This window comes from Varroa jacobsoni, unplaced genomic scaffold, assembly GCF_002532875.2.
Source record: "Varroa jacobsoni isolate VJ856 unplaced genomic scaffold, vjacob_1.0 scaffold_1462, whole genome shotgun sequence".
NCBI lineage: Eukaryota > Metazoa > Arthropoda > Arachnida > Mesostigmata > Varroidae > Varroa > Varroa jacobsoni.
In genome coordinates, this window is record NW_019214364.1 from 63,941 (window position 1) to 86,791 (window position 22,851).

Consider the following 22,851-nt stretch of genomic DNA (forward strand, 5'->3'; position numbering starts at 1 on the left):
ATATCGTTTGGACTATAACAGCAAATTGTGATTGTAGCACCTCTTATATAGCAAATAAACGTTGACTGCCACGGTTTGGGAAGGGCGCAGGACTCTCAACCATGAAATCTTATATCGATACACAGCTTATATTTTTACAGTTGCAATCACTTGGTATTGCTAAAATATTTCCACCGGTACTCTGAGATCGTTCGGTATCATTGTGGTATAATTTAGCAGACTGCAGCGTGGAAGTGATCTGGGATATTTTGATAAATACTGGCAGTTAAAAAAGATACGCTAGAGGCAATACCTGATTGAGCCAAATACACGCCTTCCTGCTATAGTATTTATCATGAAATACCCAGCAAGTATCGAGAGGGGCCCTCTGCAAGGGTCTACTTAACAATGCGAATTCCGCAACTTTTGAATCAACCTACATTGTTGAAAATAGAGGAACGTTTTTAAAAAAATATTTGATATAAATTCATTTCAGATCTGCCCCTGCACTTTGTCTCAATGACACACATACACACACATATTTTCTTGACAGTTTTTATGTCCGGTTAGAAATTTTGGGTTAGGATTTGACTTCAATAAGTATACCTGAAGTAATCTAGTCTACTGCTCTGATTGATGCCAGAACTTTTGTTTTTAAACAGGTTTAATGTTATTGGGCTTTGCGGACATATCCATCAGTCAGCATGAGTGCGTTTATTATAAATCTGAATCCATAAGTACCCATAAAGTGCAAGGTCCAACATAATAAAATAAATGTGATTTCCATCCACATAAAAGCGTACACGAGAGACGTATAACTTGGCAATTTTTTTCCTGCCAAGAACCTTATTTTGCTATTATATATACACTTATAATTAATTCGCGTATATAATAATCATGATACCGACATGAAGTTAAATAGATATATTTTTATAAGATGTTCTGGAGCAGAATATGCAAACATTTTCTGGCAAACATGAATCTAATTATATACATAAGACCTACTATTTATATATTTCGTTGATCGTTAACTTTATCTATGCAAATATGTAAGGTGACATAATTATATTTAGACCTAACTAAAAAAATACAGACCCCTATTGAGCGCACAGGTACCGGCGTTTCAGTGATAATCTCGGATCCATTAATGAAGTGTGGCGTGAGGTTTGAACCTTTGTTAGATTCCTTGTTGAGGTTCACATGGAACAGATAGAATATGAAGCCGAAGACAGCGGGGCCCAGGCCCAAACATAAACTACGCATGCCTGCGAAAGATAAAATTTTTCACGTAATTCAACAGAAAAGATAATAGACTCTTACTTCACCAGTTCAATGCTAGATGATAATGGAGAAAAGTAAAGACTATTTTGGTGCTGGTCAATGATGAATAAAGTACAGAGTTTACGCCAACATCGTCTACTTCTTACGTAATATAATTTACACGTTTCACTGTTTGCTCTTAAAATATCCTGCTATACATAATATTTCCTGGTTTCGATTTGTTCGATTTTCCACTCTTAGGTTAAATATTTATTTCCGTATTTCGCCAATAGTAGAGAAATCCATAGAGACACAGAAGTTGCTCTTACGTTCTTTAGTAGAATGTCATTTGAATAAATTTATGGCCTTTCATGGACTTAAGCGAAACCATAGATTTTTTTGGTTAATTACCATAATAATAGTTCCATTTTAAAATCATGTTAATGCAAAGGTTAATGAGGAACCTACGCATCTTCTCCTTACCGTTTCCCTCCTCCTGTTAATGTATTGCTAAGACGAAAAATCTTCCCACGTAAGGAAAAATATACTATATTCATTGCTAATCCTAATGAACTATTAGGTTTACTCCTGATTTCTTGACATAACGTGGAATTGAGTACAAATACAGCCTCGTTCGAAATTATAGCTTATTACCCACTTGTCTTACATTTACCAATGTTTTGTATCAATGTCAGCAAGTTGTTTAAAAATATGCTACGTTTTGTGATGCCACCACTTTACAAAACACATACATTTTTGAACCTTGAACTAAGCCTTCACTCATTGTTTTGACGACAAAGTAATTCATTTATTAATTGGTCGAGTGCAACAAGAGTTGACGAGAATGGGCCGCGCTGGTTGTGCAAAACTTAAGTTTACTTTTGGCATGACTTGAAACGTATCTGTTTAATCCAATTTTCCGAAATTTTGACCTCTGAAGTTGTAAATAATGTTTTTCTTTGGTTGATAGTTCGTTACATTTATATACCAGTTATGTTATATTATCCACTTTATTAATGAAGAATATTCATATGTAATTATAATACACTGAATATTTTTATGTTTTACGCATAATTTATTTCAAACTGAAAATGCCTTTGAAATGCTGAGATAGCCATCCGGCTGGAAGCGACCTTAAGATAATGCCAATAAAAAACAACTACATATATTCACATAAATCTTGCTTTCTACAAACTTTACATATTGCGTGACTTTTAAGCCAAAGTTGAAGCAACTACTATTTATATTTTAAAATAATATTAGTAAACTAAATAGGCGCCATTTTGACGATGATGTTCTGCCGTTTTCTGATAACGTGATCATTCCATTACTTGACAACTTCTGTGGTTTATTGGAAAATAATTGTGGCAAGAGATGTTTGCATCCCTTTGTTAGAACTAAATTAAAATCGTTCTGCAGAGACTGAAATAGATGACAGGCTGATGGTACAAGATCCGGACGGCAGATGCAATAAGATTTGCTGCCCAGTCTTTCAATTTTATCTGGGTAGCTAAAGATATGTGGTTTGACATTGTCTGAAAATACTGCCTGTTGTGTTCACTAGTGCGGGTCGATTTTTTTCCACTGGCTTGTTGTAATCGTATTAGTGGCTGATAGCGGTCCGGGTCAATTGTTCTACCAGGCGGTAGCAGTTTATAATCCATAATTCCTTTCCGATCTTACCAAACACGCAGTGCCATCTCCTTTGGTGGCAATGTAGGATGTTGCATACACTTTTTGTCTTCTTCCCCGCATATTATTTATATATGTGCTCCACGTTATATTACTCGTGCCTAACCGTCTTAGAAATGGCTAAATTTCGTTGTGTTTCTATAGAGCTTCGCAGATGGAAATACGACTGAGTAAATTGTTTTATGTAGCACCTAAACCTCAAGCTTCTTTATCTATCCAGCTTTCCTCAAATGGTTTCAAATTATTTGATGGTAGATGTTTTGTTCTTTAGCGATGTTATTGCTATTTACGTGTCGGTCTTGATGTTGATGAATTTATTGCGAAAGTTAGATTACAGTAATTTCATTAACTTTTTTAACAAGTCAGGGCAAAAACATTATAACAATTTTACCAATATTTTACCATATCCATTACTGTAAAATTCCAGTTCTCAAACGACATTACCGATTTATATGACCTAAGATGTATGACTTTAATGACATCTAGCTAGAAAAACGGACAATATTTTTTCGATAATATAATATTTACGATTTTACTCAACTGAAATAGCCATAAAATTTCCTTGCGCTTGTTTGTGACGGCTATTCGTTTTGTCCAGATTTTGGCCACTTTCTCTTGTAAATCTGACTTTATCTCTGAAATGGCGGCACGAATATTTTTATTTTATGCTTGTCTGCCTTCCGTCGATTGTGCTAGACCGAGAATTCCCGGGCTGTTCACGGAAGGAGTTTACATCACAGAAAAACCTTTTTTTTGATGCGATACGTGGACTAAAAAAATCATTAACGTTAGCTGTAAATTATAAAATCTGTTCACCACTAGAACTTTTTACACCCCAAATAGCCTTCCCCTTTGCAGATATAACGTAATCGCGTTATTTAAGGATCATTTTGGAGAACGACTGGTCTCCATTGAGGGTTATGTCTAGCGGCTGACCCCCCAGGTCATATAACACTCCAATCGAGTACTTTTTATAAGGCTACCTAAAAAGCAAGATGCACTACAGAAGTCCACGGGCAGAGGCCAAACTTGAGGATAATACCCGTGCCACAATTTCAAAAATACGGCCAGACGTACGCCAAAAAGCTACCACAAAGTAGGTGAGACGAATAGCTGCTATGAAGAAAGCCTAAGGAGCCCATTTCATTAATATAGTGTTTCAGTAAAATTTCAAATATATAAGGTTTATAATCAAAAGCGATTTTTGTAAATACATCCAATTGTTTTTTGTTGGTGTCAGTTTAAGGTCGCTGCCTACCAGGTGACCATCCCTGTACTTCTAATGCAATTGTTAACGAGTTTCTTCAAAAGTATCTGCTATTTCCAGCGGCTATCACTGCTTATCACTAAAATCAACCCTCAAAACCTAAAGAAAGACAACAGTTCAGCTTGATTATGTTAGCTATCATAATTCATTTTCCCTTTTTTCTACGCTAACCCTGTGTTCAGTTGATTTTTAAATGACGTAGCCAGGTGTCTGTTACCTGTTTATTAAGGCTGTGATAAAATACATATTCGAAACAAAGCTAGGTAGAACGTTGTTTATGGTGCAAAGTTAGCAAAGCTAGCACAGCCCCGCAGTTGTTAGCACGAAATAGCTTTCGACTTTGTTTGTTGGAATAAGATCTCAACTCACCTGTGATCATTCCCTGTACGAGACCTTGTTTGTTCGGTTCGGCATGGGTGGAGACGAAAGATGAGATTGCAGGGTATGTGATCGAGCAGATGGACGCCAAACCACCGGCCGACCAAATCATCCTGCAACAAACAGGCAGCACCATGAACATATCACTACCATCATTAACTATAGTCACCACGTCTATATAAGCATGACAGTAGTTATGCCATACCAAGTTGGTTAGCGTGTGCTTTAAAATAATATTACGATTTATAGTAAATAGCCTTAGTTGAGCGTAATTATTGGTCATCAATAATGGCCCAGCCAAATAAGGAACAAAGTTATGTAAATTTCACACAAATAGCGATTAGGGTGCTTAGCAGTCACTAAGGGTTCTTCCCACTAATGGCTTTCTATGAGAAAACTGGTCTAGTCCTAGATTTAATGAGAAGTGCTAAAAAAAGTGTTTAAGAATAACTTGTTCTAAATTCAGAAAAGTCATTGGTTTAAAACGCTTTTTTTAGAAAGCTTTTATGAAAGGGCACCTACTTCTATTATATGGAATGGTTTCGGGACTGACCTCGACCAATAGCTCAAGTCTAGAGAAGAGGCACATTGCTTCAACAGCTATAACTTGTTCCGAATCTAACTTTTCCCCTTGCTTATCATCGAAGGTGATGACTGAGAAGAAGAAAAAGAAGAAGAAAACCAAGCCGTCTGCTAGAGAAACAATCCAGTCTATTGCGTAGGTACATGAGTATGGTCCGATTGGCTTCAGCGAAACCTAAAGCGCATGCCAAGCTTTGAATTAAAAATAGAGGCGACCCAAGGGCCTCGAAAAAGTTATGCGGCTCCGTTCGAAGACGTTGAGGTAGATGGAACGTCAAATCCCGTTGGAAGGGTTAGCTCTTCTACTGTTAAAGGAATCTCTCGGATTTACTTTTGTTAAGTTGACACTGTAAGGTTAAAACAAAGTAAAGGAGATACGGGCGACATGATAAGTTCTTGGAAACCAAGAACAATGTTTCGTGATAGGAGCACGAATTAAAAAATCTAGGGAGGCAATATTAATACCGCATATGTGAAAGAGTTGGAGTACGTGACTGGCAGTCAAAAGTGCCGTATAAACTACCACGCTCGTGATATAATTATATATAATGTTTGTATTGAACACTTTATAAAAAAAAAAAGTTGAGAATGTGTATTCTTGGCATGTCGTACGCCCGTCCTAGGTGGACATACTAAATGACTAACAAGTGTGCTAAAGGATATGACGAAAAGGCCGTCCCTGTGTGTTCTCCTAGCTGAACGCTCCAATAGTTTAAAAGAATCGTAATCTTCCGTCAAGCGCCCAGAGACGTTGCACATGGTGCCATGTTTAAAATCGTGATTTGTTATAAGAATCTGAGCGACACTGTGCCGGTGTTCTGATCGTTTGCTCCGGTTTGATCATAGGTCTACCAGCAGCGCACGCTTCGCTTGCTCTATGTCGCTCGCGCTTACGTGCCCAGATTGAGGATATTTTTTGTACTTCCTTTGGACAGTGTCTAAGAAAACGTGCTATCTCACGTAGAATTGTTGGCTAAAAAAGGTCCATATCTTAATTAAGCCAAGTTGATATTGTGCTACGCTTGTGCAGCTTGCGCTGTGTCTCTGTGCGTTTCATGTCTTTCGTCTACCCCACTCCGCCACGTTTGGCTCAAGCAACAGCCACGAAGTTACACTCCGTTGACTGACTCCGAAAATAAGAGCAGCTAGCTACAAGAAGCTCCTGTAATTATGACGAAATTCAGTTTTGCACGGAGCTGCACAAAAAGGTCGTCGATCACCCGTTCATATAGCACCACTAACATGCAGAGCTATTCTATGATCACATAACACGGTAAGGGCATAAAGAGTATCATTTACAACTTAGCTCCATTCTCCTAAATCGCGATTTACCCATCGGATCTGCCAATGACAACCGCCGCTTAACATTAAACAATTAATGTTTCTCCAGATACTACGAAAAAGACCCGTTAGGCTACTCAAAGGTCATACTAAAAACTGGACAGAGTAGGGAAAACTTTCGAGTGATGCCGATAAATTGACGGCGGTCATTACGTATCTACCTACCTACCTATTTACTTGAAGTGTCTTGGCACTTGGTTAGAAGTTTCGACATCAGCGGTGTCAATTCAGCAGCTGTCTTCAAGCCGTTGGACTTAAATTAGAGACAAACTGATGTTGAATGAAGCTCATGCTTCGTTCATCATCACTGTAACGTCGGCTTCAGCACCTCAAATATGCGACATAACAGCGTCACTGTTCGTTTTGCAGGTCTCCGCAAAGCAGCACATAACCGACAGTGACCTTCGTAACAACTTGTAGAAGAAAGTACCCGCGTTTCTTTTGTGGCAATAAGTTTTGGGCACTTTCTTATTGTCCTAGTCGTGTAAACTTCTGAGAACAGAGTTGGATTGATGGTCAGTAAAACAATTGCTTTGCGTACTTCTAGCGTTGTCATCATACAGACGTACCTTGCTTTGGAAGGCCTATAATGCCAAATGGGGAAAGGCTGTAAACACTGCACCTTTATGCATCTGCCTATCGAACAACAGAACTGACATTAGCACCACTGGTGACAAAACTTTTTGAGAAATTGGTTATCAATTATTCCTACCATAGCAAACCCAAGTACTGTTATTTAACATTGCTTCGAAGACCTCTTCGAAGCAATCTTGAAGTACTGAGCAGAAGGGGCTAGTACATTCTTGTTAGAGGATAGAGGTATATTTAGGTTTCAAAACTCAAATCTAAACCACTTCTGTCCCCCTCGGTTAGCATATAAATAGGTTCATAAATAAAATGGATAACTGGTTTGAGCCTTTAAGTCTGGCACTGTTTCTAGCTAAGTCGCATACTGAACGGCGTCGTTCGCCAAAAAGTTTCGAAGTATAAGATTGTCGTGCAAGTTGGATCTGACAAAATCAAGATTCGCAAATCACAGCAGCATCGGGACTCAAGAAATATCGTATTCGGTTCGCCAGTTACTATGGCATTTAGATCGACGTTACGTTTCGTGGCTTCTAATTTAAAGCCACTCTGTTTAATGTACTGCTGATGCTTTTCAGGCTATCAGGTCTGCACTAGTACTGCCTGCAAGCGCGCTCCTCAGTCTTCAACGAACGATTTAGTTGTCGAAGTTGCATTAGGTGGTTGGTAGATTACAGTGGGCTGGGGAGCATTACGTTGGAACATAGCACACTGTCTCGTTGTGTAATATACAAAAGCCCTGGCCATAAGTAATACTGAGGAGTCGTGCACAGTCCTATTGTCCACTGAAAATGCTAACGTATCCAGTCTTGCATCTCTGATACGGCATCGACGTCAAGACGACGTTCGATTACTGAACTATTAAACAGCCGGGAATTGCACTGTGCCGTCTTAACTCGAAACAATTTTTTACAGTCTTGAATCGTTCTAATAGCGGGAGAGCAATACTCCACTTCGACAGAACGTACTCTGAGAAATGATAATTTAAAACGTACTACATACCTTACTGGTTAAGTTAATATGCAATTAGCCAAATAAAAAATTAATTCATAAGAAATCACCGACGATCTAGTTGATCGCAGCACGTCAACCACGCTAGCCTGGTGAACAGTGTGATCCTTAAGGTACTTGGAATCATATAATCTCCGACAATCGAACAGTTTCACATTCCCGTTTCTCGCTAATGAAAGCTCTAACCTCTCGCGTATCACGAAAAATCTTGCCCTACAGTATTTGACATTAGTGATTTTATAGGTTTTTTTCACGCTTTACACACTGCGTGCTCACTCAGAAATTTTAGTCTCACGTATGGTTATGGGTGCGTATAGCCATAGGTAACTTCATCAATAGCTTGATTCGTACTTGAGCTGAAGCACTCACGGGAATGAGCGATATGCATGTCCCGTGCCAGTACGATCACTAAGGAGATTACAACGAATCACTTTTATATCCTTGCTGATGCTTCTGCTGACTGCATACGCTACAGTGGCCTGTCTGTAAATGGTCCACTGATTAGTGCCAGCGAAAATTTGCTTACATATGAGTTGAGCAATGTCTAAACAATAAGGCGATTGTATTTTCTCGAGAAACTGCTAACCAAGCTGGACCGCGTCTTCCAATTTCGCCGCCCCAGTAGACGTTCCTTGTTTTGGTTATGTCGCTGAGATGTAGAAGTTGTCGCCTGTAAGCAAGTGGTTTCATGAGTCTGGAAAATTGCTGACTGGACTACGCACCGAATTTCGGTTCCTCAAGTCAAGCATACTTCTGAATGGTGATTAAAATCGTACTGGTTTCCGTTGGCTGAATGTGATCGGTTCTGTAAGTCCTCCTGCACTTCCCACAATTGTTCTTTGTGTCTCGACCGCCACCATTCTAAAGCCTCTTAGTCACCTCAGTAGTTGAAAACGCTTGGGTTGCCCCACATGCCAGCGTTATCGTGACGTTCTTTGCCTGCTACTGGCATAGACCATTATTAACTGGGCTGAACTGAATTATTTGATGAACACAAGAATCCTTCATCGGCACTTGCGGCATTTATTTTGTTCGTCGTCAAGAATGGATTGCTAAGGACGAAAACACAGCTAATAGAAGGCTCGCACTTTAGCTACGACGGGATGAGCCTTATAATGAAGCCAGCGAAATTTTGCGTATCTGGCGTTCTTGTGCAACATCTCCATCTGACCAATGCTCATTTGGCGGTTAGCGTGGTGTTGTCGACTCTTCAGCGCCACTCTTGAATCATTCGAGTTCTTAAACCTGTCAATTAACAAATGTCACAAAACCAGCAACTACTGTTCCCGTCGGGGCGTGTGTCGTTCATTATACTGTTTGGGTTCACAGAATTTGACTTTGATGACTTTTTTTGATATACGTTTACGAAAGGCGTCAACGAAAACATATATCACCTTGTTCACTTGTATGAATACACAACCGTATAACTGGAACTTGTGCCCTGTAGACCTACTTGGCTAAGCGTCGATGGTCGTTAATGATACAAAACTTCGGTTTAACTCGGTACATGACTCTGAATCCCGGAAGCTGCAGCCATAGCAAACCATATCCTGGTAAAAAAAATTCTATGAACACATTTTTAATCGAGTAAAGACGGCACCCATAGAAAGCTCTCCGTCGTAAATCTGTTAGCTTCAAAGAGCGGATTTATACATCTGTTTGTGGTTTGTTACCATAATCAGCGATCGTCAGGTTGCGTACCTTGATAAAGTTTTCCGCCCTGACGCCAGCCCATTTCCTCCATTGTGGACCGACTAACCACTATATAGTTTCACGGCGTTCAATCATTTCGGAACCAATGGAGCGGTGCCAGATGGATGTCCGATCTGACTAGCTTTAGTCTGCGGTTCTGCAGCCTGCCAGAACGTTGATATCAAGAATACATCTCGCAACTATACTTTTGTGAATATCAACAAGGGAAAATTAACAATGATATACATAGAAGTTGTCTGTTTACGAAATGGAATTTTATTCGGATCCTTGAGTGCCGTATGCGATGAGATCGAACCATTCGCATATATATGACAACCTTTGCGAACAGGCATTTTATGCGAAGCGCTGTCCGTCAAGCTATACTTTTTAAAAGCTGTGTAAAAATTATTTGTTTGGTTTGATAATGTTGTCCTAATGCTGTTGTAGTGTAACTTAGCACTGTAGGGTTATATACGCCTGTTTTAAACTAGCGTCATACATTCTACCGATTGGACGCAACGTGTAACTAGTTGTCATTGCATTGCAATAATTATCTATAAAATTTACATTGGCCGCTTTATAATCAAAGAAACTGGTAAATGGATTGAGGATGCTGCATTGGTAATCTGCCATCGTCTAACTGATAATCATGATTAAAAAAAACATAGTAGAAGTCAGATTTAATAATTCATACTTATAACTTGATAATCCACATTTATTTAGTAACTTATAAGATTCATAATTATAATGGGTAAGATTAAGGACATCGGCTCTACACCACAACCGTACACAAAACATTTTTCGGAATATTGTTTGCCTAACTTCAGACGTTCATTAACCATGGAGATCTCTGAAGTCGCATGGCATTATGGATATGTTTGTGTCGATCAAAAGCGCGATACGTCATTTAGATGAAAACGAACATACTTTGCTTACAACACTTGTGACATGGCATGGAGTGTTAGCGAAATTCGGTAATGAAACGTATAAGAGAAACGGCAGCGCTGCCTGAAGGTCCATTCTACTGTCCTGTAACAGAAGGCCATCTTTTTTTCTAGTAAAAAAACCTGAGCGTTTTACTTGGATTTTAGCAGCAAACTAATTTATTATGTATTCGACGTTTTTTTCTCATTTTCCAACCAATATTTTGAGCTAAAACATAAAATTCCGTTCACTGTACAATGACGTCACAAAAGTCTTGTACAGGAGAGAAAGCGCTTTTGTGCGCCACCTAGAACTGCACGAACAGTAAAATAGAACACGGAGAAAAGAACAAAAACGGTCTATACTCGTGTTACAACCTAATAGTAAACCAATATTTAAATTTCCAACCGTTCCAGCTTCACCAAAATCCCTGACATCCCGTCAGATTCCCTCTTCATAATCCTGTAATCAGTATCAAAGCGAAAATCAACTTGTACATCTTTTGTCAAGGCTAGGCACCTCTCCTTTAACGACTAACTTTCACTATCGTCTACAGTTCCTTCAACGCTTCTCCAGGTGCGGTATATCAACTGTAAGGGTGTTAGGTTAATTTTGAATTTTGTTAGGATCAAATCGGTCTTACTTTCTGCCCTTTTGAGCATATTACTAGACAATGCTTACAAACTAGCAATTACGAGTCCTTCTGGTACTTTACGAAATCCATGATTACTACTACTCAAAACCTTTGTGACAGCTTGTGCGCTTTTGAACGTATAAATATACTAAAAGTGATTGCCGACTGGATGAAAGTGAGATAAAAAACACCGAGGCAGGTCCTTAATGAGACATCATTTAAACTGAGTCGAAACTGCTGAAAGCGTTACAGGTAGGGTAACCCATGTACCAAGCAATCTGGCGTGAGCAGCTCTCAATGCATGTTAAACAGCCCAACATATTATCGGTTCACTCACTGGCCGTTCTAGTCACTTAAAAGTGAAAAAGGATTAATACTAGAGCTATAATATCCAGCGCTAAAGCCAGTGTTTATAAAATATACGTATGCTGAGCGAAGTAGGACATTAAAGCCTGACTCACCATCGTTCGGAGCCGAAACCGTACCAGAGAAGTTGTAGCATCTCAAAGAGAAGTCCCACCATGATCGTTCGTTTATCTCCGACAACCTTCATCATAACGGCAAGCACGAGTGTCTGTGCTACAACGGATAGAACGCCGACTACGGCGATAAATAACGCAACTTCATCAGGGCTGAAGCCAATCACCAGCTGTAGATAAACAAAGAAACACGAGTATTGTCCCGCTTCTGGCAGGTACGAAAGCAGTACGGCCATACAGAGCAAAAGAATCATTTGGTCCTTGCCAACTCGACGCAACGACTGTAACAGACGTTACAGAATACAATGTAAGTTGTTATATTTAATTCATATACTATATTTCTATGTCATCGTTGGGTAGGAGGGGCAAAATATGGGGGAAAACAGTTTTATCAAGATCCACAGATAGAACATATTATTCTCTATCATTAGTAACTCAAAGTGCGTTCCGGGCACTTCATGAACTACGTAATTAGGGGCATAAGAAATATCTATCTGACAAAGGTGAGTAAATGAGTCTGTTTGATTTTAAAAAACTAGTGATGTTATTAATTAGCTGCAATCTAGTGTTAGCACTACATTGTATGACCTTGTGTAAGAGTATAAATATTAATAGCGCTGGTTTCTGTAAACTAAGGTTTTAAAAATCTGGTTTGAAGTAAACGTAAGAGCCGCAATAATATAATGCAACAACGTACATTGAATGGGTCGGCTTTTTTCCAAGAAAGTGTTGTAGTCCACGATATTTTAGCACGCATTGTTTCAGGCATTGATTCAGGAACACAAAATAAAATGAAGAGTACATCTGTTACTGCGATCAACGTTGCTAATATAACGACAAGGTTGCGTGAATACAATCGCGCTAAGTACGCGCCTAGCGCGGGTGAGATCACCATTGAAGCCGCGAAAGTTGCCGAGACCAGCCCGTACGCCGTAGATCGCTCTTCCTCTGTTGTAACGTCTGCCACGTAGGCAAACGCGACCGAAAAGGTGACAGCAAACATCCCTGACAGAGAAATCATAGCGAAATACCACCTGAAATGAGCAGTGAGTGTTACATTCTTTCAGTAGTTGCTGTGAAGTTTACCTCATCATTTCTGCCGCTAGCGCGTTATATATAGCAGGTCGCCGCCGAAATTTCTGAAACGAAAACATCAATCGTCGATCATTGTTTACTGCCTATCCTTAAAGTGCTCTTTCGGTGATTCGATGCAAAAGAAATTTACGTGCCTATGCCATTGAGACAATCATCATCTCTTTTTTATACCCCTAAAAACACCGAAGAACACTTTTCTTGTTAGACCTCAATCATTGCAAATATAATAAAATCACAAAGGGCTTGAGCAAGACTATTATATTTGTTCAAAAGTAATAATGTCCTTTCTTGTCTATTGAGTTTTCCTCGCTTTGACTTTGCTAATAGCCAGTGTTATAAAGCGTTTCCAACCTCTGTGTTGGCGCAGGAGACTCACGGTCACCTTTTTGTTCGAATCACAAAACTTTGTTTTGAGTTAGGACTTCAAAGATAGGTATGTTTATGGACAAAAAACAATATTCTCGTTAATTTTTACTCATCTTCCACCAAAATCACCGAAAACTTTCCGAACCAATCTAGAATATGTGGAATTTACAACAACAACTAGATAGCTAAGAATACAACTTAAAAATGACCTAAAGAGCGCATTCCACTCGACCTTTCAAAATGCATGAAATAAAGTAATCATTAAATAAGGCCAAATCTAATAATTGTAGGTTCCTCACTGTACGCAGAACAAATATTCTGGGTAACTTTCGCATCATTTTTTGCAGCTCGTGAAAGGTCCAAAATGTAAAAATGTCGAAAATCTGTTCTCTGCCACCCGACATACCAATCTTTATACCCCGACTTCATTAGCACGACAATCGTCAATGAATTTGTTACAGAATTATTAGCAAACGAATGATTAAAAAGAGGGAACCAATTAACTAAAACAGAAACTGTGTGTACCAACCTAATAGAAATGCCGTATTTAGGTTTGCAGTGTGATTTTGCAGTTCGTTGAGATGAGTGGTTGAATGGTCGCCCCAGGGGTCTGTCTTTGATCCTCTCTCTTCAGGCAAGTCTAGCACCCTCGGCAAACAAGCTGGTGTGCATTAGTAAGTAGTGACTGATCTTTATTTCGCATGTAGGATTGTTACTGCACGACTTCTACAATTGCGATTATCTGTCTGCTCATGATTCCTTCTATATCTGTTGTAACGGCGGGTTGTTTTCTTTGAAGACTTTAATAGCCACTTAGTGCCTTCTTTAATTGAGTCCATGACTCGTCATTTGCTACTATATCCGTAGCACACCGCGACCATCATTACAATTTAGCCAGCATTTGTGGGTACCGCTAGATATGCTGTACTTCTCCACTGTGAGCAGTTGCGAGACTCATCTAGCACAGAGTTTTCTAATTTGAAATGCTCTTGCAAAATCTCATCGACGAGCTAATTCTAGAGACACCACAATTTAATTAAGAAGTAACTTTTAAAGTTTATTTTACCATGACGTCCACTCAATAGACCATTTCTTCAGCAACAGTGCTCGTAAATCTGTTGTTGTCATACTGTTGCTAATGCTATTTTTCTTTGCATTACAAGAAAAGGAACCATACAAAACGGAATACCTCAACGGGACCAACCCGCTAAAAGTAGTTTAAAGATACCTCCGAAAAAAAACTGTTTTGAGCCATTTTTCAAATCCTAAAAGATAATAAGGCAAAAGTGCTCTAGTTTAATCCCTACGAGAACACTCTTTAAGAAACATATTTCTATTTGAACACTAGAAGACAGAGACGTGCAAAACATGCCTTGTATCTCTCTACCTATTGGAAAGATAGAAATTAAGGCTGTCTTAGAATTCTTATCAATCGCGTTCATAAAAGCAGATAATGCATGGAAATTCTTTAAAGGTTATATTCGAATGTATATATAGGTGAGCGCATTTAAATCCAGATTTTTCCAATGATCTAGTTATAAGCCCATATCTAAATAGAAATCTATATTTAGACAAACCTTTTTTGCATGCACTAAAAAGGAAATTAATAGTAATCATGTTAATTTAACATTGCCACTATTCACCACGATTACAGCTTTAGATTGGGACGTAAACTACGCCCAAGTATGCTACATACGAAAAAAAATTAAAAAATAAGGATAAAATTAAAAATAGAGTTAGCCCATTTATATCTGAAAATGCAGGTGTATCAGAAATGGCTTTCTGAGCAATTCGGTGATTTTTGATATTAAAAGATTTTTTTTTTTCTAGAAACGTTACGACAGAGGTATTAGCTTTATTTATATAATATAAGCGAAGGTCAGCTTTACTTCATGTCACTATGCCAGACGAACCGCATTGAAATTATAAAACCAACGGCCTATGCCGTGTTTAGTTATTTTTGGCTTTTGAAATATCCGGGCAGAGTCTGCGTCAGCATGCAAGATCTACAACAGGAATCGTGCAACAATTCTATTCAATATGATATATGCAATATACAATCTATATGCAGATATTAAACCGTTTCACAAATGAGGTCCTCTATCAGCCTTAAAGTCATGCACGTAGGGAACTTCTTAATTATTTGCGACCTTTTTGTATTTCGGACTTTTATTTTTTAGGCTTTGGATTATATTTTTCGCTTTTCTGGCCCAGAATTCAACATTTTTTTTATTTTTGAGCGAAAGCTTAACGAGTCAACTTTCCGGATCGCTTCGGGGGAACTACTAAAAAAATATTTGCGAATTTGTAAAATGAGTTTTTGAAAACAGCTTTTAAGTGGTTCAGGTTTTTACATAAGGAGTTGCATGAGGCAAGCCGCAAGATCTTAATGGGGTTCGATATAAAAAGCTCGAAAGTTTATCGAAATGGTTCAAAATAGCACTTTTGATTATTCTGGAATTTCCAGTTGCATCATTTAGATAAGCTCCAACGGTTAATCTTTGTCAGACCTTTACACTTTTTTGCATCTTCTAGGCTTTTTAGCCTTTTTGAAGCCTTGCATTTTTGGGATCTTTCGCCTACTTTACTCCCAATTTAAATCCGCTAGAATATTTTATATGAGAATGCATATATATGATGCTTTAACTATATTACGTCTAGCAATATTGCTTGATGCACTTATTAACGGATTAAGGAACTAATATCTTAAAAATGACTAATGAGTGCTTTAGGTTCCTATCATTAATCATCTTTAAATCGAAGCGCAACCGAGGTCAATAGTAATTATATAGAATAAACCCCACGGTTAAGAATGGTAGTTCAGCACACGCTGAGAATTTCATTCAAATCTCTATTTTCGTTCAGACGCAGTTTCAGCAATAAGGCATGTATTATACCGTAATTTTTGTGCGTAATACATAATATTATTACTTTTTTGGTAAATGTGGTTGACGAGTATATAAGGGTCCGTCTAATCCTGAACAAATTATAGTATGTCAATTGCAGCTTTGTTATTGACAGCAATTGGTGAAAACTATAAGTTTGTCAATAAGACAGCGATTGGCTTGCTGCGATTTATCAGGTATCAGGCAGTTTTTTATACACCGGTCTTGATCAGATTCACTTGAAATTAATAACATTATTATTAATATTGTACCCACTACCCGTATGTTTACGTCCGGACGCACTACCGAAATGTGCTTTTCAGTATACAACCGTTTACCTCTTGCGTTCAGATTTGGTTGACGTTCTTAAGATGCTTCAGCACAAGGGCCATGTCTCTGCTTAATAGTGTGTCTACGCTAACGGAGCAATATAGGCGTAAGCGTCTAGACCATTTTTAACACCCTGGTGTCATCCTCAAACTTTTGCAACGTAAGCCTTCCGTGATGTCTTCGTCTTCTGCTACTTGTCTCAGAATTGGGTATGCGGGTCCTGGTAATGAGCAAGGCCGCTTTGCAGCGATTCTAGCTAAATGACAGTAGTTCAAGGCCCAGCCACTCAAAGGCTATCATGGGAGTGTGTTGCTAGCACAAAACGGTGAGAGCAAGACTTCTATACTTTAATCCAAGGAAAATTTTCCAAGCAGACCAACTATATCTACCTTGCGTCTTTAGGACTTTTTTTTTGAAGAACATCAAAGGAATCTGTAAGAATGACAATCTCTTTACTGTGGCTGCGCCTACTGACTTAGAGCATTCGCACGACCTCGGTTAAATGAAGACCGCGGACCCAGTAAAGGTGAAGCAGTGGCACAGGGTATAAACTTCCGTATTATCCGAGCCAGCCATGTACGTGGTGGTCCAAACAAGCCACAAAGTGCTGTGATTTAGCTCGAAGGTCGTACGAAGCCGCGACGCATTGGCCCAAGCGTAGGCCGTAGCCATAGTGGGCGAAATTTACACCACTTAGATATTACCCGGTAATTTCTGGGTTGCATTGCTGTTCAGTCTATGCTGCAAACGTACATCACTTTGCATAACCTGTAAGCTTGAGCTGAGATATTCACGCAATACGCGTCGGGTGGTACCTTGCCCAATTTCATGCGAGAGGCCAAAGTTACCCTTAATTACAACATTACTGACCTCTTGCGTACGGACTCCTAATGAGAGTCTAAAAGGCAGGGCAACGGACAGAAACTCAATCGTTCTGTTCTTCTACAAAATGATGTGGAAGATCCTGGGAAGTAAAATATACCTACCGTGTAGTGTACAATGCCTTTGCAGACTTCAAGGAAATCATCGTGAAAGTTAAGCAAGGCGGACACCAAGATTTCGTCAAGGAAACATTCACAAATAAAAAGCTTTAAACCATTTGGAAAAAAGTTAGTTACATAAAAAAAAAAACTTGATGTTTGGGCGCTGCGCAAATTGACGAAAACGAATTTGTATTTCCATTGGCAAAACTCCGCAGGAACGCAGCGAGATGTAGCCACTTCTAAAACGGTTCATCACGGATGATAAAAAAATGAACCACACATGACAATTCCGCGCAAATAAAAAAAATGCGCTCCACAATCTGTAAACTGCCCGAATTGACGTCGAGTAGGGTAATGCCATGTATTGGATTGAAAGGAAATTGTGTTTTATTGCCTTCTAGCAAAATTATTGATTCGGACCTTTGCTAGAAACGGCTAACAAGACTACAATAAACCACTGAAAAAATCGACCGGAAGCCGCACGGAAATAACGTCGCCCTACATTACAGTAGTGCCAGACAACTGCCCGAAGAAATTTAGGGGACTTCCACGGAAAATTTCAATTCATTCATCGTATGGCTCGGATCTTGCACCATGAGAGTATCATCTATTTCAGTCTTTGAAAATTTTTTAATGGAGTAATTTAGTTTATGGAGGGATGCGTAAAATCACCTGTCGCAAACTTTCGCAAAGAACCCACCGAAGTCCAACAGTGGTAGCAATATAGTATGATTAAAAAATACACAAAAAGTCATCGCTCAAAGTGGTGCATATGTAGTTTATTATTTTAAAATCAAGAAAATATATTTGCTTCAATTCTAGCTTTAAAACAGCCAATAGCTCTTCAACCACCTAATATATTGTGGTGTATACAAGGTCAAAAGATACAAACATACTAAAAAATAGACTAAGCAGAGCAGCATGGAACGCATAACGCAGAAGCAAATCTGTAAAAGCTCTGTAAAAAGAGAAATCAACATTATATACTTTAAAACAGATAGAAGCAAGGCTTTTAAATTACAAAGTTCGACCTCCGATTTCTGTATTTTTGCATCAGCATTGACTTTGGACTTTCAACCACAACTGAATCAGATCCCCCGGACAAAAGGCTGCAGCCTTTCTTTGGGAACCTTGGTACTTCTGAGTTTTCGGAAATTCGTCGAGCTTTTTAACGTTACAACTTAAATGATAAGCGCGTCGTAAGCCGTTAGGAGACAGACTTCTGTATTAGCTGGCATGACAGTCGGTATCACCCTAAAGTATGGTAGAACATACTACTTAAAATATAGTTTATTATCAATAAGCCAGTATTCTTCGGTACGCTTGATGGTTTTCAGTCCACTTACTCCAATTGCGTACTTGTCACGCAAGGACCAATTGACGATCAGTTGCCGGCATAATGAACTTCGTGGAATATTTGAGTTTTAAAAGCTTTCCGTTGGTCGACCATCGATTCAAAGTACCTCACAATTTTCAGCTTTTGAAATTCTTAAAACGCTGTTGCGGAAGCTTTGAGATGTGCGAGCTTGACGTACTAACCATACATGCTGCACTTGTGTCCGCCCGGCTGTCATTGGTGGAATTTATTTTCCCTAAAAGACATCTCTGTCTTCTTTGGCAAACCTCTAATAACCCGATCTTTTAAGTTGTGGCCGTCATTTTTCGTTCACAAGTTCATATTCTTCGTATCATTCGTGCCTGTATGTTTAACTGATTTCAGGTCACTCTCTCGCTTACGCATTTTTCGCTTTTCCTATACTCTAGTAGAACTGAATGTTAACAAATTTGTGACTAGTACATGGATTGCGCACTCCAAAGGTTCTTTCTTTTGTGAGAGAGGTCTTAGTAAAAGATTTTTGCGTGAACACGGGACACGTGCAAAGCCGGTTTACCGACTTCCCTATCGCCTCAGCCATAACCGGAACTTTATTCAGGTGTAATTTTTACGAAAATATTGTTAGTTCTTTCCATCGCCTTTTCTATGGAAGGTCAACATTTCAAAGGGTATCGGCGATGCTTAAAACAAGATGACAAATGATGCTAGCATTACTGGCGTGCCCTGCTAGCCTACATCGTAAGTGCTACGCAGCGCATTCAAGTGGTCCATTTACAGATTGTTCTGCGGTAATAGAAGTACTTTTTTAGCTCTTTTCAGATTCTGTCTTCTCGCGACTCTGATCTAGATAATGCTCGAATCAACTTCATTGCACTGTAGTATCAAAAACTATTATTTTAACGGACGGTAGTATATCCTATAACAATACCGCGAGTTGAGCGCAGTAAATCGGTTTGAGCTCAAATATGTATTGTTATGTTTTAAGAATAAGGCCTAAGCAAAATTGTTTTGTAAAGTAAATGGAATGCAGGTATGCATTTTGCATGTCCTTCAACTGCGATATCCAAACCTTAAAAATTTTCAATGCTTACAAAACAAGTACAAGAATAATAATATAATGTGTAAACTCATCAATATTCCTGTACTCTATCGCACGTATAAATCATACGTATTTTATTACTTTTATTGGCGGTAACAATGTACGCAAATTAGCAACGAACCATGTGTTAATGATCATGAGCGGGATAGGAGCGCAGGTGAAGGCGACGGTTATCAGCAAAAAAAACTTTCTGCCGAGACTGTCCGAAAGAGCGCCGATGAGCGGAGCGCTTAGAAACGACAATAGGCCTTTTATGCCTACGATTAGGCCATTCATCAGAAATGTGTGGTCAGGAAATGTATCGTTCAATACCTGAAATAAATGAATCAGCTTTTTATTTTTTACATACTGATGTTCTGCAAAGCATTGATTGTGATTTTTCCGGTTCATATAGAGTTTATTTAAACGGTAACTTGTTTCAACTACCCAATATTTCGTATTCTAACACGACACAAAAACTGATTCTACAATCGTATTGATTAGAGTGTAGGAGCGCAACGTGTTACGCATTGACGCCCACTGGCTGATTCAGGAAGGTGGCTCAATATGTCTCGTGCTACACATGAATACTACAAACCATCGTAATCAATCTAGAATATCCTTGTATTTCTGAACGTAAAAATCGATTTTTACAGCCAGTAAACATGCCGTTTTCATCATCATATTATCTTGACGGTTTTAGTCTACACACGCAAATAATAAACATCCTTAGAATCCTGTTTGATATATATATATCTATGAAAGCCGTCTACAAACTTCCATTCCTTCCTAATTATTCAAATAAAGTTTTGTATTTTTTTAAATATTGATTCTGAACCTGAAATCTTGTACAAGACTACTTATTCAACGTCGTGTTCTTTTTAATATTTTCTGAAACTGGCCTTCTCTATAGTTCATTATCGTTGTAAACCGCTATTCTTAGATATTTGCATTTTTTTAGCTCCGCTTAAGCTCCTCATTTTGAACCTTAAAGTTATTCGTCCCCACTCTTCATACTAGAACTAAATCCCCCTCTTTATTTCATAAGAAATAGTCAGATTTTCATTTCAGCACGTTTAAAATGTAGTTGCCACTTACTTTTTATGTATTATTACCATAATTTTAATGCGAAATATGTTTTTCATTTTATGGAAGCTAAACTCAAAAAATTTAGTGTATTTAGAGGGCGAAGAAAAAGCCATTTATTGGCATGTATTAGTTCACCGCTATTCATTAAAACTTAAAAGAACTTGTCGGTTTAGATCCTAAGTCGAAGCGAATAAGAGTAGTATTAAACAAGCATGTTCTTCAAAGGAAAAAGGTTGCGTCTTTTATGCTAACCGCATGCTCTCCGCTATCCTAATGTCGACAATACTTTTTATGTTTTTTTTCATTTTTTATTTTTATCTTATTTATCGTAGAGCTTTTGCTAGTGATTAACCTTTGCTATCTTTAATGTCTATCTATGTACCTGAAGCCGATTCCTTAACGAATTTCAATCAAAAAAATGCTTTTAAAATTTGCTTTTTCCTGTGGTCAGACTGACATCTATATTAGAATCTAAACGCGGTTGGTTCTAATGCTCAATGCTTACCTAAATCGTTTTTGCAAATAATAACACTTCTTCCCATTAATATTCTAAAATTGAGTTTAATCTTGCTAGAGATGCCTTTTTTCGCAACAGGAAAATTACTTACAGTGATCATCGGGGTCGTTAGCAATCCCCACGAGAAGAACTCGAAGAAAATAACAATAACAGCATGGTACACTGAAGGCTGACCGATGCCAGACACCTGTAAACGAAGTTATTAAGGGGTCTTACTTGACATCGGTATTGATCGCTATTAGTTATTACTATGTTAAGAAATAAGTATGTAGACACATAAATTACATTTTAGACAGCGCATTGTTGCTTAAAATAAAAAAAACTCGGCGGTGTTGAGTTTAAGGTGTGCGTCTTGCTTGGCTTATTGTGTGCCCATTACTGCAAGCACAAGATTACGCAATGCTTGGTCTAATAAAAACACCTTTATCAAAGCTTGGTAGTCTCTTTCTATTATTTTAATAGTGGCTATTAGCAAGCTCGTAGGTATCTTACGCTTCGCACAGAAGAAACGAAATATAGAGAGTGTAGAAATTATTTGAAGAAGATGAGTAACGTAATAAGACCGATTGCATTCAACGTGAAAGATGAGAGGAAATCAAGGCAAATATGATGACTATATTAATAAAAAAGAGGTACAAGAATATAGAGGACGGGAAATTAAATCAGATCGTGTGCATGGCCCTAGTATGCATGCCCAATGTACCGAGATGCTACTTCATACGTACTTACGCACTAATGATTGATCGTTTATTTTTATAGAATTATTATTATTTCCAAGAAAGACGCAATCAAGGAAAAATCAAGACAATATGGCGGAGATTTTAAACAACGCACCTCCTTAAATATGATAGTTGTCCGCTGTTTGGGAACCTTCCTTTTTTGGCCAACGTTTAGCCATAATTGTCTTCAAATGCATTCATTCTCAAATGTTCACTATCCGATAGCCCTTAAATCCCATGCTATACCAAAAACCAACAGTAACGGTCACGGAAATAATGACCTTCGTTTTATAGTGAGAGCTTTTATTAAAGAAGAATATGCTTATAAGAATAATTAGCTCTGAATTATATGCTAAAAAAACATACTAAATAATAATAAATATTGAGTAACCACAAAAATTGTGAAGTATAAACATTTTAGAAGGGGTCAACAGTACTCAAGATTTTTAACCGTATTAAGAGCCCACCACACATATAGTAAAAACTAAATGGGCTTGCAAGTGTCGCCTCGCATTTATTTTGCTGTTTGTTTAACTACTATAATTCTTTAATATTACACTGAGCCTAACTCAACTATTAGATAAACCTAGAGTTCTCCCATTGTGCATATAACCAGTTATTCTTTTGCA

At 38.3% G+C, this 22,851-nt stretch overlaps 1 protein-coding gene across 9 annotated transcripts in view; it reads right to left on the reverse strand.

Moving 5' to 3' along the window:
• Positions 1-22,851, reverse strand: part of LOC111270312 (solute carrier family 71 member 1) — a 37,844-nt gene that overhangs the window by 4,259 nt on the left and 10,734 nt on the right. For 8 of the 9 annotated variants that reach the window (XM_022850470.2, XM_022850468.2, XM_022850464.2 and 5 more), the window contains 6 exons: positions 21,595-21,690; positions 20,040-20,230; positions 12,522-12,858; positions 11,807-12,105; positions 4,568-4,689; positions 1,075-1,244 (listed from right to left, as the gene is read on the reverse strand). In XM_022850470.2, coding sequence (XP_022706205.1) covers positions 1,075-1,244; positions 4,568-4,689; positions 11,807-12,105; positions 12,522-12,858; positions 20,040-20,230; positions 21,595-21,690 — 1,215 coding nt within the window. The remainder of the gene's footprint in view (positions 1-1,074; positions 1,245-4,567; positions 4,690-11,806; positions 12,106-12,521; positions 12,859-20,039; positions 20,231-21,594; positions 21,691-22,851) is intronic. The other variant, XM_022850473.2, reaches the window with a different exon arrangement.